Source organism: Caloenas nicobarica, chromosome 9 (genome assembly GCF_036013445.1).
Source record: "Caloenas nicobarica isolate bCalNic1 chromosome 9, bCalNic1.hap1, whole genome shotgun sequence".
Classification (NCBI taxonomy): Eukaryota; Metazoa; Chordata; class Aves; order Columbiformes; family Columbidae; genus Caloenas; species Caloenas nicobarica.
Window position 1 is genome coordinate 13,357,398 of NC_088253.1, and position 17,371 is coordinate 13,374,768.

At 39.4% G+C, this 17,371-nt stretch overlaps 1 protein-coding gene across 2 annotated transcripts in view; it reads left to right on the top strand.

The window, feature by feature from the left end:
- The window catches only part of PEPD (peptidase D), a 131,740-nt gene that overhangs the window by 64,202 nt on the left and 50,167 nt on the right, over positions 1 to 17,371 (top strand). For both annotated transcript variants that reach the window (XM_065640860.1, XM_065640861.1), the window contains 2 exons: positions 8,984 to 9,052; positions 15,362 to 15,439. In XM_065640860.1, coding sequence (XP_065496932.1) covers positions 8,984 to 9,052; positions 15,362 to 15,439 — 147 coding nt within the window. The remainder of the gene's footprint in view (positions 1 to 8,983; positions 9,053 to 15,361; positions 15,440 to 17,371) is intronic.

Here is a 17,371-nt window from a genome sequence, read left to right on the forward strand (position 1 = left end):
GCAGGGGAGCATAGCCTCTTCTGTCTCTTCAAAACACTTTCTAGTTCTGTTGTATTAGATGGACTTGAATTTAGCTTTCTGGTCTGTTGGGACAGAAGATTGTTGGCAACTCAACAGATTAATCTGGACACTTTTAGCCATATAATGTTAGAGTGTTGATACATGTTTTCTTTACTCAGAGTCTTTTTCAGAGACTTAAAAGTCCTCTCCAGATTTTTATAACAGACAGTTAAAAAAGCCTCAAGAGTAGATCCTTGGAGTCATCTATCTCGGGCTTGACTCTCAACAGAGTAATTCCATTGGATTGAAGAGGCAAGTGTTTGAAACTCAGGAGACTATAAAATTGATTCTTCCATAAAGAAGTAATTTGTGGTAAATGGTGTAGTCCTCTGGGCAGCTATTCACTCATTTTATATGACCAAGACCCTTGAAGCATGGTCAGAAAGATTAGAGAAGGACATCTCTGATCTGTCATTTCTCTGCACAAGCCAGGAAAACTTCCTTTTCTTTTGACGATACAACATCTGGGAGCAGACCCAGACAAACATACAATCTTACTCTAGGCTTCTGGGGGAAAGGAAAAAAGCAATTTTAAGAAAAGTTTAGATAGTGTTCTGGAGTTAACTAGGTGATTCTGAAGTACTTCACCAGATTTTCAATATTTAGTTGCGTGCTCTCTGCTAGGGAAGCAGCAATGCACTGCGTTACTCTGGAGAGCATGTGGGAGATCCAGGCAGGCTTGCAGAGTTCGTTCTGCCTTCTGGGAGGTAAAACTGTCTGGCATGAGCTCCTCCAAAAAAGTATCACCCCGAGAAAATGTTGGTTACTGTTCCTTTTCCACGTTACTCCAGTGTACAAGACTCACTCGGCGTGAAAGCGAGTGGGCAGCTGGCATTGGCATGCTGTGTCCTTGCTGCGGCAGAAAGTCTCTGCAGACAGGAAAGGAAATCACAGCACTTACTGGCCAAAGTGCCATCTTAAAACAAGAGCAGTTACTATAGTTAGCATTTAAACACATCAAGAAATTAAATTGGAAGTAAGACAAGCTGTTGCCTTCACCTATATATGTATCTGATTAGCTTCTATCATAATGTTATTTCTAGTATGGGCTTTATTACTGTCCTTCCCTGGTGCTTCTAACAGCTAAAATATTTCTTCTAGAATATTTCTTCTTATTTAATATTACTACACATGTGCAGTCTTTAAACATATTTGTCCTTGGCATCACATTGGGAGGCACTGTAAGAGACAGTAAAAGCAGTAACCTAGTTGGGAGGACAGGTGACGTGAGGAGGGACAGTCTCATTTGTCTGCTTGTCACTTGTGTTGGCACCACTGCACTCCTGACGTGGTGGAGCAGCAATTCGATGCCATACATAGTAAATTTAAGAGGGAGGTTGGTTGGCTGTTTTCAAGGTAGATCTCCTGTAATCTTTTTAAAAGTAAGGAGTACTCTTGATAAGCCTTGATAAAGCATGTTGCCACATCAGCATTTATTCTTGATATCTGTTATGTGTGAATACATAAATATTGGAAATGACCCTTCCAGATAGGCTCTCTCTCAAGGAGATACAGTTCATATACTCTTCATAATAAGCTGGCGTTATTTACTCAGAATATAAATGGACAATGCACTTTGTAAGGTAGTAAAATATATTCCCTGCCCACAAGAGTTTGCTCTGTAAGCAGGAATAGACAAAGAGGGAAATGAGAGGAGAGGATTTATATAAATCAAACTATGCAACAGCTTAAGTCTTGTTGTGCGGATATTCCAATATCAGTATGTTCAGTGACTTCATCATAGGCGCTTGTGATGTGAAAGCATCTTACTATCAGAGTTTGTTAAATGCTATTTTTTTTTCTAGAGAAAAGTTGAAATAAACTGAAATATCAGCAATTTCATTAATCTATCCAAACAGTAGAAATCAGCTTATGAAAATTAAATTTAACATATCCGAGTCAGTAGAAATAACGTAATACACCTTTTTGAATATTTGTAGAGTAGAATTTAATGATTAAATTAAGCAGGCTTTGGCCATAAGCTTATTAGTTTCCTCATGCCAGATTCAGATCACTGACGGCAGCGAAACCCTAAGACTGAGTTTTCTGTGTTATAAAACTACTTGGAACATGCAGAGTTTAGAAACATGTTTAATAACTGTAATTTATGGAATTTCAGGTTGTCTCAGAAAAAAAAATCTATTGTAGTAACATGCAATTTTAAAGGTTGTATTGCTACAGGATACTGAGTGTTCCCGAACAGTGATTCAGAAACAAATAATTTGTTCCATATTTGCATTAAAAACTGACTTAGCCATAGTGAAGAACAGGTAAACGTCCATCAATTTCATATTTATAAGTCTCCGCCTCCCATTAATGCAGGTAATGGGGAGTTGGCTGCAGACACCACATTATGTTCATCTACCTGCCTGCCCCTCCCAGATGGAGGCAAAAAGATACCCTAAATAAATTAAAATTGATGGCTCCTGCAATTACTAAAGCATCTCTTGGCTCATGTTGTTTCCTAAAATTGTAAAGGAAAGAAGTAGGAAAATTGGTACAGATGTCATCTTATATTTTTTTTCTTTACTAGCAGGTTTTTCAGTAGCCTCATATTTTGATTTGAAGAAACTTGAAGACATGCAAGTGTAATAAGGATAAAGCATTTATCTTTATTACGGTCAGTTACTGCTAATCTCCTTTTAAAGTTTGAACAGGGATTTATAGGGATTCATTTGGGTTTTAGGTTTGGAGATAATTAAGTACCTTTCTGCTGCGAAGAAGAAATGGAGGGAGAATTGGCTCAAAGCTAAAACAAGACTCCTGTACTAGCACATATATTAAACTTCCTTTTATTTGGTTGTCAACCCAATAGGAATGATTAGTGCGTTGTAAGGAAAGAAAATGTATTGCATTACATCTATTAAAGCATGTTTTATATGTAACAGTAATTAAAATATAATTGAAATCATGAGTTCTTCTAATTATTGGCTTTACATAATGCATAGTTAAAGAGTGAGCATCTATAAATGTGTCCTTTTTACACATCCAGAAATGGTTTGCTGGCAGCATTTTAATTAAAGATGGATTAGTTAAAACGCAGTTTAATCATTCTGTCATCAAAGGATTTAGACCTCATTAATTAGCTGTTGATAAGTAGGTTTAAACTGCAAAAAATTTAATTTAAAATATGCCAGTTGAGATCTAGAATTATTAGAGCTGGAAATGGAGCAATGAGTCTTAAGAAAAATTGATGCCACCTCTTTCCATAATATTAGATTAAGTATGAAATTTAGACCAATGCAGAGCTTAGTTCTGCCTTGTTACTACTGAATGTGACTCCAAGTGGACTTTAGAATTGGTGAAGAAATAAAACGGAGACCTGTCTTAATGTTCATCGCTCTGTAGTGCAGGAGTGGGATCTGCTTTCCAGTTATGTACTTGGTGAAGATTGAACACTCATTTAAAAACTCTTCTGCTGTAGAAAACGGATGAAAATAAATCCTGGATCCAAGATGTTAGAGCTCCCACGTAGCTGTGCGGGAGCAGCACACGAGGAGATCCCGCTGCTGTCAGCTGCTGACACACAGCAGATGGGAGTTCCAGACTGACGGGCAGGCATGGAGCAGCATGCAGAAGGTGATGTTACCGCTGTGCAGGAGGAGAACCAGTTCCCACCTTGAACTCGTGCTCTGCAGCCGTGTCCCCGCGGTGCCAGTGTCGGAGCACCAGCTGTTGGGCGGTTGTGCTGCGGTGCAGTGCGCTCCGGAGCTGCACCCGGGGACTGCACCTCTGCCAGCTGCACGGACCCTTATTCGCATCAATTCAGTTCATTCACTTGCAGTGATCTAATCATAGCTGCAATCTCAGCGATGGCAATCTCTTGTGCTATTTATGCTTTTTCTGACAGTTAATGCTGGTTCTTTGACTCTCTGGAGCTCTGATGCAGTCCTTTGGGTAACCCCTGTTAGTGTTCTCTGTACCAGCCCGTCGGCAGACGCAGCAGGTCTGGAATTAATATTAAAATCTTTGCAGGTTTATACTGTGAATATCTTAGTTCAGTTGGTATGAAACCATAACTGTAATGATTTCGACAGTTCAGTAGTCATAATATTGAATCCATAAGTCAACGAGTTTTTATGGAGTTTAATCAAACAATTCTGACAAATGACAGGTGAATTTTCCGAGTTAAATGTTTCAGGAAAATAATAATTTGACAACCATACTTGAAGACTTTCTTAAAAGGTTTCTTGAGTGTCAATACAAAGATTGACTTATTGAAAAGGCATATTTACAGAGAACTGTGGCAGCTGTCCTGTTTCTAGGGTACGTGTTCAGTTGTCTTGCTAGTCTTCTAGAAAAGCAGCACCTGAGTATGAGGTTATAGACTTACATAATAATTGTTTTCATTTGAACGTTGGTAATGAAATGGGTGAGACGAGCTTCTGTGAAAACACGTATTTTGATGAATTTTCAGAGTAAGATAGAGAATTGTCACACCAGCATAGAATTAGCCTGCCCTGAACCGTGGCTGTTCAGGTACACCGAGGAAATTATTGTGGATCCGAAGCATCCTCAGAACAGTGAGTGATCTAGTGTGAACGTTTTTTATATAAATATATATTTTCAGTATACACACCCTAATGAGATAGTGACCTAGGAGTGTCCTTGACTCTTTTGTACATTGTATGCTTCACAAGACAAGTTGTGTTTCTCACAGCAGATGTCTCTGTTACACAGTCTAAAAATCCGGTTCCTGAACTACCAGTATCCAACAGGTGTTCTTGACGTGGCTCCAGTAACTGGGAATAATGAATAGGGTTATTCAGTGGCTTCAGTCCTCCTTCATCAGAAGCCTTGGAATGAGTAATTGTTCCTCCATCCCCAAGCGACATGCACATCTTGTTCTGCAGCGCTTCACTGTAATTACTGAGGATGTGAGATGGGGTAGAGGAACCCTCAGAAGATGCCACTGGGGAATGTATTGGGCAGTGATATAGAAACTCAGCTTAAGTTTTTAATAGGGCTTTTGTCAGATAGTCTCGCCTCTTTTTTGTCACCTCTCTATCTCTCTTTTTTCCGTACTTACTCTATGTTGTGTAATTGTAGTTTCTACCTGTTTTGTAAGATATAGGCCAAAATACTCGGTTGGATTTTCACTTAGAAATTGAGCCTTTTTGATCTAGAAGTGTCTTGGTTTGGGAAGTGGATAGCTGAGAAATACGAAGTATGGTTTTCTTATAAATATTTGTTATAACTCAAGAAGGGCTGATGAGAATTCAAACTAGAGATTACTTCTTTTGGGAAATAAAAATCACACTCTCCTGAGTGTGCATGTATATGTTGTGTTCTAGCACTGAGGAAGATCTGAAAATAAGGATGAAGTGTTAGGGAAGTCATTGCAGATGGTTTCTATCCCTCCTGCGTTAAGTGCTTTTATTCTATAAATCCACTTAAATTAGAAAAACTGTCGATGTTAAACTACTTTATTTGATTCAATTTACATTCATAGCACAGATCTGATTGTAATTGTCAGTGTGCATTAGACAGCAGCAGAAACTGGACCAAAGATGATCATCAGACACAAGCATCATTGTCAGAGTGGTTCTTATAATTTGTCAGAAAGACTATCCGTAGTAGGTTTTACTTTAGTGGCTTTTTAGGCTGTTTTGACGTATGTATGCAACACTTAATGAGATCTCAAAAACAGCAAGAATATACTTTTTCTGTCATTCCTAATGATGAAGAACCCATTATTTCTGAAAGCGGAGTTTTCTTCTCTCTCAAGTCAGTGTAGTCAATAAGGCTGTCAAGACTCAGCAGAGCAGTGGGGATAACACTGGCTTGTCCCTCAGCAAATTTGCGAGGGTGTGATCAACTGTACTTATGGCAGATTTACTTGAGTTGATGGTGGCTAATCCTTGCTCTTTTTTAAGTTAATGGAAAAAACAGCGAAGTTTTTAAACTACCTTCAACCTCCACATGTTGTCAGTCAGTTAAAGAAGCTGATGTTTTTGGCAAAACCAAAAAGTGCCAAACCCAGGATGTACCTCTACATTAAAAAAAAAAAAAAGTTTCACAAGCTATGCAAAACCCATGCCAGCTCAAACAAAGCTGTATGTGTTTAAAAGGTAACATCTGACATGTGAATACACGGATGGCTGGTCTGTGTACACCACCAAGGTAGTATGTGCATGATAAGTGGTACATACACCCTCCAGGGAAATATTGCATAAAACATGGCAGGAAGCTTTGAAACACGTGAAAGAAGAAAAAGAGAAAGAGGTGCTTAACTTTTGTATCTGTTGGCTACGTTAAAAGCTCCCGGCAAGGCATTGAGCACCAACATAAAACTGCCTAAACACACATATCCTCCAATCATAAAAACCAGGCAAAGTTCAAGATGCGATATTTGAAATATACGTGGAGTGCCAGATTAAATGATATTCCATCCAACTGTTTCAGACTTCATACTTTTGTATCTCACTTTTGGATAAAGATGCTTGCAGTGTGTAGATGGTGAAATCCTGGTGTGAAGAAGTCTAGTGGAACCAGGATTTAACTACAGAGTGCTGTCAGCTTCTCTGATTCTAGATACACGTTTTTCAGCTTTGAAAAGCCAACATTTGCTGTCAAAGGGATATGCAATCCTTCGCTTAGATAAGGCATGTATACGAGGATGTTACCTGTCTCTGATAGAAATGCTGGATTTTTTTCTCAGCTGCATGAACATGTTTCTAATGAATCATAGCCTGAAAAAGTAAGTTCAAAAAAGCGATATGAGTGTTTTTTCTAGAAGAAAACTCATTACCTGGCAAAGTTGAGCTCAGTCACACAACAACCACTTCTTGCTTGCTCTTAAAAGAAAGTCCATGATGTTGGATGAAACAATCAGGTTATTTTCTTAGAAAACAGAAACAAAGTTCAGGCAACAGCTGGATTATATGAAGCATGTCTTAATTTATTTACCACTTTTTACTGCTAATCAGGGAGTACTGCAAAAGGTGAATACTATTACTCGGCTGCACAGTTTCATATAAATTGCAACCATGAATATGTGATCAGTTGTCATACGGAAAAATAAACCCTGCTATCCCTGCATCACTGCTGATGGAAAGATGTTTACAACCTTCATTATTTCATTTTTAAAGCTCTTTAGAAGGTTACTGAAAGTTGCTGTCTAGAGGAGATAGTTTATTCAATCATTTAAGGTGAAGGGTCTATAAAGTATACTAAAAGTTGCTTCCTAAAATATAACTATACATATATAATGGTGTAATATGTTATTGCACACAATGTTTGTGCATAGTGTCATGTCTTAAAGAGCAAACCCTGCCTGCGGCATGCTAGGGAAAAGCACATCTAACTTGGTTTCATGTGAAATGTCTGCATCAGAGCAAATGACAGTTTAGGTGATAAATTTTATTAGCTCAATTTAGTGATGTCTCTGCTGTGCTCTCACTGTGTCAGAGTTTCTCCTCAGCATCTCTGTTGTTTGACCTACTTGTGGCCATTCCTGGTTTCCGGGGCAATACCAATTAGTATTTCTACCTTGCAAAACCACAGCATTTTGAGCAGAAAAGAGATTTTATACACTGGGTCTCCCTACTAAGTCTCTAAATGTAAGCTTTTCTTTTTCCGTGTGTATTTGTATGTTTTGTTTTGTTTCTCTTTAAATCCTGCCATTTTGTGTCATTTTAAAATCTGGTGTGGATTTACAAGCATGTGATGTCTTTAATATCCTTCGAAGAATTTGAATTGTGTTCTGTGGATTGCTGCTGCAGACGGACAGAATCACAACATCTCTGTTCCTTGAATAGCACCATTATCACTGTGTTAATGAAATGATTTCAGTATTACAACAAATGAGTTTTTGAAATTCATTCAGTATTAAAGGGAATTGGATTGTAATTAGAGCATATTTCAAAAAGAATAAAAGGATCCATGATATGTGCTTAGCTCTTAAAGCACCTAATCCTATATTAATTGTGCTTTGGACACATCTGCCTGCATGTGAAGGGGACTTTGACAGCGAAGATGAAATTGTTTTAATGGTTTTAAGGCCAAACAGCTCCTCCAACAGGACGCCATTGCAAGAGGAGAACTGTTGGAGAGCCCGAGGCTGCTTTTCTTTCCCTTCCCTGTCCCTCGCATACACAAAAGCAAACAATGTTGTATTGTGATGTTCTTTATAGGTTGTTGAGGACTCTGCTTAATGTTATTACATTATCTTCTTGCTGTTGGAATTGAGTATTGAGTCTGTGTGTGGGGTTTTTTTTTTCCCCCATCTTTAGGCAGGGGAGGATCATAGTGGTATTTAGGAACCAGAATCCAAAACGGAATAGTATTACGTTTTCTCGGTGTCTGTCAGGCTACAGACAAGAAAACATTAGACCATCCATTCCAGCATGGACTGTGGTGCTGGCAGAAAGTGCCTGGCTTGATGTAATGGGAGAGCTCTGCTGGCTTGGCTGGGGAGGAGGCTGTGCAACATGGACACATGCGATTCAGGTTTCACACATACACAGACATATTCAGTTCAGCTTTCAGCAGAGGATATTGTCAAGGTGGTAAAAATGAGAGAGAGCTTCTGCTGAAAGTATTTTGAAGACCTTTGCCCTATGAAGGGTTGGTTGGACTTCAGTTTTAAATCTGTTTGAGTTGTTAAGGAATGTTGAGTTGTTAAGAACTGTTGAGTTGTTAAGGAATTTGACATTTGCAGTTACTGAACTGCACTTGAGCCCCTCTGCTCTGCTGCACAGTTGCTTAATGGGCTTTGTGGAAATTGCGTGATGCTCAGGAGGATGCTGAGCTGTGGATGTGGGTGAATTTGAGTGCTTAGCTGAGCAGAAACGGGCAGAGAGCCTCAACAGGGAGCTGGGCGTTTGCACCAACACAGCTGTACTCAAGCAATACTTGCTTTCCTCCCTGTCTTGTGGTGGTTTTGAATATATTATTAATTACCACTTTTCTTTTTTTGCAGCCTGTTCCAGCACTACTGCTACACTCGAGGTGGCATGCGCCACACTTCCTACACTTGCATCTGCGGCAGGTGAGTCGATGGGTTATACTGAACTGTTGCAGTCTTTGTGGTCACTTTCCCCCTGGATGTTTGTAAAATTGTTCCTCTTAGGCACGTGATGTGTTTGCAAGTGCTACCAGAGTGAGTTTTGAATGGTTTCCTCTGGAAAAGCCAAAGAAAGGGGGCTAGCACTGTGTCTTAGGGAAATATCTTGGTTACAGATTCTGCTACACTCAAGAGATTCCCCAATGACTGCTGCTGCTGCCAAGATCATGTTTATAGTCGCATCTGTGCTGCAATTGGCTTTTTTATTAAATAGCATTATGGAGAAGGGCTTTAGAGCTATTCTTTGTTGCTCAAAAATACTCTCTTTGAAATACACCTTAAGTATTTCATATCATTCTCAATATTCTTTGACTCAAATGTTAGGATGTGATTAAACTAATCTTTTGGGAATTTTTTGCTCTCTTTCTTTCTGAACAGCTAGTGTTGAAGGTATTGTATTTGGGAATACATTATGAAAGTTCTCCCCACAGTTGCACGAATGCACATTTTTACTTTGCAGAATTTCAAGAGAATAGTGTAGGATACATGTTGAAGGACAGCTGTGTGCTTTGTGCAGAGATCAATCTTATTTAGTCAGTGGAATTAATCTAATCAGAGATACATGACCGTTCGATGAGGCATATATGTTGGTATATATGTTCCACTTGTAGATCTGCTGCTACTCAAACATTTTCCCTACACTGAAGTCACACACACTTATAGAAATATTTTTTACATTAATGACAATGATGCTTTATTGCTTTGGAGGCAAAGACAATTAGCATCTTTGCTTCTTTCTGCTGTTTACTTAATTGCTTATTTGTAAATGCAATTTTCCAATTTATATGCAAAATTGCAGTAGGAGCATGAGCAGTTTTATGGCAAATTGTGCATCTAAATTGTCTGAAAAGTTTCCTGCTTCAAGTACCATCATATAACATGAGAATTAACATCCTGTTGAAATGAGACTCCATCTCTATGGTATTGTCACAGGCTGTGATGGTAAAACCAAGCTCTCTCTGTGTACAGTGTTTCACAGCCATACAGACTTCACATTCACCTACAGTGAATCAGAACCTGTGCTGCAGGGTCTGGTTTGCGTGCTAGAGAACATCGATGGCTTTGCTGCACCTACAGAAACATGTACCGTATGCTTGTGTAGTGGGTCCTTGTGACCCCGTGGGGACAGACTAAACTCTCCACAGGACCAAAAAACCCCGAACTTGTGTGACGTGGCGCAGGGAACCCAGGAGGAGGAAAGTCCCAACAGTTGTTCACAAGTGGGTGATGGTAGGAGATTCCTGGGTGTCCCGTCCCACCACGCTGCAGAGTGTGACAGGCCCTGGGGGCCGTGTTTGAGCTGCCTCTGAACTGTCGGAAGATTTAACAGATGGAGAAGGGCTGCCCTTGAAATGCAAGCTCCCAACAATATTGTGACTCACTATTGTGGTTGGGAGCTGGCAGTGTATCCTTCCACTACAATTAAAAGTGCAGACAAACTTGATTTAAAAATATATATAATTACACAAGATATAATACAAAGGCCTTTGCCCATAAATTGGTAGATTCTGACTACGAGTGATGAAGTAAGAACGAATAATACTAAGTTTTAAGCTAGGTCCTAATAAAAGGAATGTGAGCACATCTATTTGATGAATTCAATTAACATAATAATGGCAAAAATAATAAGAATTTTTTATTACCATGAAAATGTCATGCATTGTAAATATTACACTTAACTACATTTATGATTTAAAATAGCTTTTGCAATTAGGATTTTTGAATAGTTATGTTTTATTCTATTCACGCTGAGTTTTGTTGTTTTCCTCACACTTAAAACTGTGATATTTTGATAGGATCTTTCCTTTTTAGATTACAGGCCTGATAATAATTTCCACAGAAGAGAATCATGCTTTTAAATAAAAACAAAGTTTGTTATTCAGATTTTAGAAAAGATGCTCACTAAGCTGGAAATGAAGGGTAATCAATACTATATTTCAGTACAGAAATAAATCATGTGGCACACATTGAGTACATGCGTTTGTTGCTGTCTCTGTTACACTCTTCAGGAGGTGGTGAATGAATATTTGGTGTGACCCAATACACTTTATGTATTCACTTGCGTGTATTCACTCTCCAGTCATTTCAGAATAATAAAAGACATATTACAGGTTGTCACATAGCAAGGTTAGTGATGCTTTCAAACATTGTCAACTTGTAAGTGGTTTGAAGCTCAAATAGATGTGACGTAAGCGCAATTAAATGAGAATGGTAGTATTTGATAAACATCCTTGGATACATGTAGCACTACTCTACAAAGCGTTGACTTCTGAGTAGTGTTCAAATGCTAATGAATTACTCATTGCAGTGTCTTTGCGTACCAAGTAACCATTTTTACAAAGGGAAAACCAAGGTTAAGTGACATGCACGGTGCCGCCCGGTGACCGCAGGGTGGGTGGCACCCACTGGTCACCAGGCGCAGTTTCCAACTGCAGTTCACTGGCGGTGGAGGCATCAGTATCTGCAATGACCGCAGAAGCCATGGTCAGCTGCTACTTGATACCGTGGCACCTTAGACTTAGGTTCAAATCTTCTTGACGGATGTCTCCAGGCAGATGACAGCTCTCAGAATACGGTACCAGTGATTAACACAGTGCAGTAAAATGCTTTCTTTTATCTGAGGATCACCATAAGTTAAGCTTTTTGGATAAGATTAGGATTCTTATTGAATCTGGTTTTCTTTTTTTTCTTTTCAATACAACATTTTAAGATTTCATCTTTAAGATGAAAAAGTGGAGAGAAGGCTGTTAGTGCTTCCTTCTGGATTGATTTTATTATTTAAATCATGACGGAAATAGTATGCTGTTTTTGTTAATGGTCTGTTGGTTTTTCTTTAAATGTTCTTAATGTAGAGCTGATAGCTGCACTTTTTGAAATGCTTGGTGCTCAGCTTAGTCCTTTCCTTAAAATACTGCTGACGTTCCTCCTCTTTCTTCTAGTCATTTGTTTTCAGGGTGTTTTCTAATCCAAAATGTATGTTGGGGACGTTTTTTCCTTTCCTAGTAATCTGAATCTCTTCCTACTGTTTGCATTCTCAGTGGTGTTAATTTGCAGCTTTTCCACTGCTTCACGCAATTTTTTCTGTACCAAACACGTCTTTGGCACTAGTTAGAGGCAAATTATTAACAGAATAAAAATAGATACAGAGAAATCTCTTGGAGAATTGTTCAGGTTGGCTGCCTGAAGGCAGACATCAGCATCCCCACGTGCGGTGGTTTTCAGAGGTGCTGACCTTCAGGAAGGCAGCAGAGCTGCCAGTGATCCGCACCTCCCCACAGCGCTTAGTTGTAAACCCCGAATTTGGTGCTTTAATGCCAGATCTTTCAAATGTTTATCCTTGGGAAGAAAAGAATACCTTCTGCAGGAAGGCTCATTTGCTTTGCCAGTGGCTAGGAGTTTTGTGTAAATTGTTTTGAAGCCACCTAGATAATCTGACTGAATCGTTATGAACAATTTCTGGCTAGCTGTAGCATTTACCTGGTGGGTACACATCACTTCTGTAGCATTGCTCTTCAAGCATCTTTCCTGCCTTTACCTTGGGACGGTGGTAAAGATGCTTCCCATGAGGGTGGTTTGACTTGCAGCTCTTGGCAGGAACAGGCTGGAGGTGTTTCCATATGGGTATGTTAATTTGGGTCAGTAGTGCGTTTCTGAAGCAGATCTCCTGCTTGTCCCCAGCTGCAGGGCTTTGCTCAGAGACAGGGACCAGGCCTGCGGTGCATGTGCTGGATTTCTTTTGGGTGAAAAACCACTGGAAGAGCCGTCAAGAGCAGGTCTGTGTGCCTCAGTTGCTAATGGGTGTTCAGCCCAGGGGACCTGCCCAGAGCCAGTCCCCGGTGAGCGGACCTTCTCACTCCCATCACTTCAAACAGATAAGAAACCTCAAATGCATATGGTGTGCGTATCTGGTCTTCAGCACCAACTGTGCTCTCTGTGCTACCATCCCGTTTACGCTGCAGAGCCAAGATGTGCGTGACAGATAAGGAGTCTCAAATGCCAAGAAAGATTGCGTGCTGCGTAACGCTTCACTAAGCGGTGCTGAAAAACAGATTTTTCGTGCATTTTCCGTAACAGTTGGTGCTGAATCTTAAAGAAATATTTTGTAAACGGAAACCTTTATATTAAAGTGTGCAAAAGAAATCCTTCATCTTTGTATTTGCAATGTCTGTTGTTGAAAGCATTTGTACAGTGCTCATATTTGAATATATGACTTGTTTATGCAGCTGGTATGGTATATGAGACCAAGGGTGCCAGCATATGATAAGTAAACAAGCTATCTGCAAATACGTTAGTATGGAGTCATGCCCTTAAGCTTCATGATAATTTTTTAAAAGTTGATCATAAATATATTCATGTGCTATTTGCTTTTCTTGCTTTATCCCCATTTTTAGAGAGAGATAAGGAATAGTATCTGCAGCTAAGATCCTGACAAACTGCTAGGAGTGCTCTTCAAGCACCCACCAGGTAAATGCTACAGCTAGCCAGAAATTGTTCATAACGATTCAGTCAGATTATCTAGGTGGCTTCAAAACAATTTACACAAAACTCCTAGCCAGTTTGTCAGAATGCGCGTGTGTGTGAGCGTGTGCGTGCGTGTGCATGCCAGGCTTTGGGGTTTTTGTTTTGAGGTTGTAAAACTGTGCTTAAGCCATTGGACCTACATCACAAAACAAATCTGTTGCAGCCGTAATTCTGTGGGACTTCTGAATTCTTGATTAACAACTTTGATTTTTCCCTTTGGAGTGTGTATACTTTTAAGAAACACACTTTGTATCAGAACATCATTCCCATGATTCTGAAACATTATTCTTCACTGCCTTATTACATAGTGATACTTACATGCTAAAAATACTTAACAATAAAAACTTATTGCTTTCAAAATATTAATATGACCCAGGCCTTTATATTTAGAGCCTTCAGAAACCGAAGGCGGCATCTGCTTTCTCCTCCATAATCATTGCTTATGGAGTTATTTTATCTGAATGACCAGTGGTCTATTAAGTATCTAATTGATCACAAGTGTTTGATGTATCTTGAAGGTAGTATCTTTTTTGGATACAGCACATATTTACTGTTTTTGTAATTGCATGTCAGAAATCTAATCTGAGGAGTATGCCAGATGGAACACTTACTCCAGATACAACAATAGATTCATTGAAATTGAGCCTCCTATTCCTTTCACCTAAGATAGGAAACTGTTCCCACCATCACAACTTGAAGGAATCAGATTTGAGCAGGATGACCAATATGGTTTTAATGAAAGGAGAGATTCAGACTGGCAAGTCAGCTGGAGGGGTCAGAGAGATGCTGCAGTAACTCTGTCTCAACACATGTATTTTTGGATATGATATAATTCTAGCTTTTTGAAAAAGAGAACATCTATCTGACGAGAATAGTAAAAGTAAAATAAGTAGAGCTTGAGATCTTTACCAGTCTTTTAACTGATGTTTGATAGACCTGAGGGGGAATATCAGTAGACAAGAGAGGATGCCAAGGCAAAATGTAGGTCACGGAATGGATCGTGGAGCTTCAGAAGCACAGAACAAGGGTTCTGTCCTTCTCTGGAGATGTTTTATTCCTATGAATTGGCAGTTTAGTCTGAAAGGTTTCCAGGAATAAAAATCTTTGTGATTTTTAATATGACATTACCTGTTATTGCTGCTGACACCATACACTGTGATGCTCCCCGAGCAGCGGGCAGGGTGTCTGCTCCACAAGAGGCCACACGTGGCCATGCCAGCGGTGAACTGGAGCTCTTGGACAGCTGAATATTTCCAGTCCCAGTGACTCCTAGAGCCTTTCAAATGTCAGATTTTACTCCAGCAGAAGTTAGTTTTTTATGCCTCGGAATGTTTAACCTCAAATAGGGAAAATATCACTTACTACTAATAGGTAATGAATGGGTATAGATTGAACAATTGTGTAATTATTTCCTTAACCCTGTCATGGATGTGGGAAATATTTATATGAACTGTACCAAGTTCCTTCTGCAGAAATGTCACATCTTGCAGCCAGAATTGCAAAATGCCCGTTCCATGCCCATTTCTGCTCTGGGGGCTGCAGGGTGTGCTATTGCAGCCCACGCCAGGGCAGGGCCGGGGGCAGTTCTCACAGACTGCAAAATTTCATGCTTGAGATATGAATACACTGATGTTTACAGTGGTCTTTCTCATGTTATGTGTGTTAATATTTCTTCTTCCATTAATTGTGCTGAATTTTCTTTCTGCCTGTCAGTGGGGAGAACTCGTCTGTTTTGCACTATGGCCATGCTGGAGCCCCAAATGATAGGACTATTGAAGATGGAGACTTGTGGTAAGTAAAGGGTTAGAGTTCGTCTGATATTTTTGTTACACTATTGCTGTTTCCATACATGCATTGTATATACTCTTGAACTTAATTAGTAAAATGATGGCTGCATAATGATGAAAGTCAGAATCTTTAAAATGGCATATAATTTTGCATGCCAGACTAGCCTGGTTTATACCTGCATCTCCAGTTAGAAGGGAAAGGAGAGATTGTTTTCAAACACCTCTGTGCCAAAGCCACCTATAATTTAGTTTAAGAAATGGCTCTATTCTAAGTACAAGGGCAGCTGCAAAAAATGGCATCTGAGTTTGCTCTTGAACCTCAGATCCAAACCTCAGCTTTGATGGTGGGGTGGAGGGTCAAGAGAATGTTGGCTGCTTTTAAAGAATTGCATCAAATCGCAATATGGGTTAGATCTTCCAAATGCTTATGTGCACCCAGACGCCCTCACCTGAAAGCAGACTTCTGAATGTGTGAAGAGATCAAACTCAGTTCAGGTTAGGGCAGCGTGCTTCTAGTTCTATATAGTGCCAAAATTTCTAAAAATATTTTGCTGAGAGTTTAGCATTGTGATAATACGATTGCAAACACCATACGTTTTTCTCTACTTATCTTACATGTCCACATGCTTTGCAGTATCACTGCAGGTAAAAGCAGGGTGAATGAAAGCACCAAATACATTGCTATAAATTGAAAGACAAACCTGATTGTGTGGTGTGTAACACAGCAGAATATAGCTTTTGTACTTCACCTCCTAAGACTTTGGTCAAAAAGCCTGCACTGATAAAAGTGCGAAACTAGTTTTGGAGGAGTTAATCACTGATATTCAGTGGAGGAGATGTATTAGATTACTTTTATAGCAGGTACAAGAAGGGTGCAGGTATGTATTTTCACAGTTGAATGTAAAGGTATGGAGGAAAGCAAATTAGCATTACCATAGGCAAGCTCAAAAGCTATTATGGAAAACAAATTGAATCTCACAAGTAAAAAAATATGCCTTGTTGGCTGATGTTCTGGGCACATCTGTAGGTGCTGCAGAATTAACTTACTGAATTATAGACAGGTAATTTCTTTTTAATACTGTAAAAACTTTTTTAAAGCTTCTTGTACAATAGTTTATGTATTATCTGTGGTGAATAGCTTACTAAACCCATCAAATACTAAGGTAATTTATTGCAGGGCAATAGCTTTGACTTCCGATTACATTGTGTTTGAGAAGATAATATGCTGTGAGGATTTTTCGATCAGGCAGGACACACCAACGTGATCCTGTATTGGCTGTGGCATTCGATTGAATTTTTTTAAAAACGTGTGTCGTCTACAGGAAATTTCAGCACGTTACTGAGAGAAGATATGCCACAATGCATTATGATGTCCTGTATTTGAAATTAAAACCTTTAAATGGTAGAGGAGAATAGTATTACTGGGAGACATCAGGTGAAGGGTATATCTCTGTGTATATATAGGTAGATAGATATAGATACATAGATATACGTATATAGGGCCCTTTTACCTTTAGTCTCCAAGGACAGTTTAGCAGATGGCTGCAGTCCTTCCTAAACCCCAAGAGCATATACCAAGACTCTTCTCAAACTCAGATTTCTTGCTGTACTGGCAAAATCTTTAAAAAATGTTTGGGTTTTATTAACCTCAGATATCTGAATGTCAGAGAAGCATAATCTACCAAGTACACTGATCTCTTTAAGTATTTCAAAACTACTGTACTGCAACCCCACTTTGTAACCATCTCAACAAAGAGAACGAGGTTTAACCTAGTTTGAAATGTGCTCTTGCTGAAATGGTCCAGTTGCATCTTTGTCGTGATGAGATGAAGTTTGTCAGGTGTAGATCGGCTTTAGCAAACAAGTGCTGCGTGTGCCCGGGTTCAGTCTCTGCCCTCACCCGTCCCACTGGCCGATGCTCATGTAGCACTCAAAC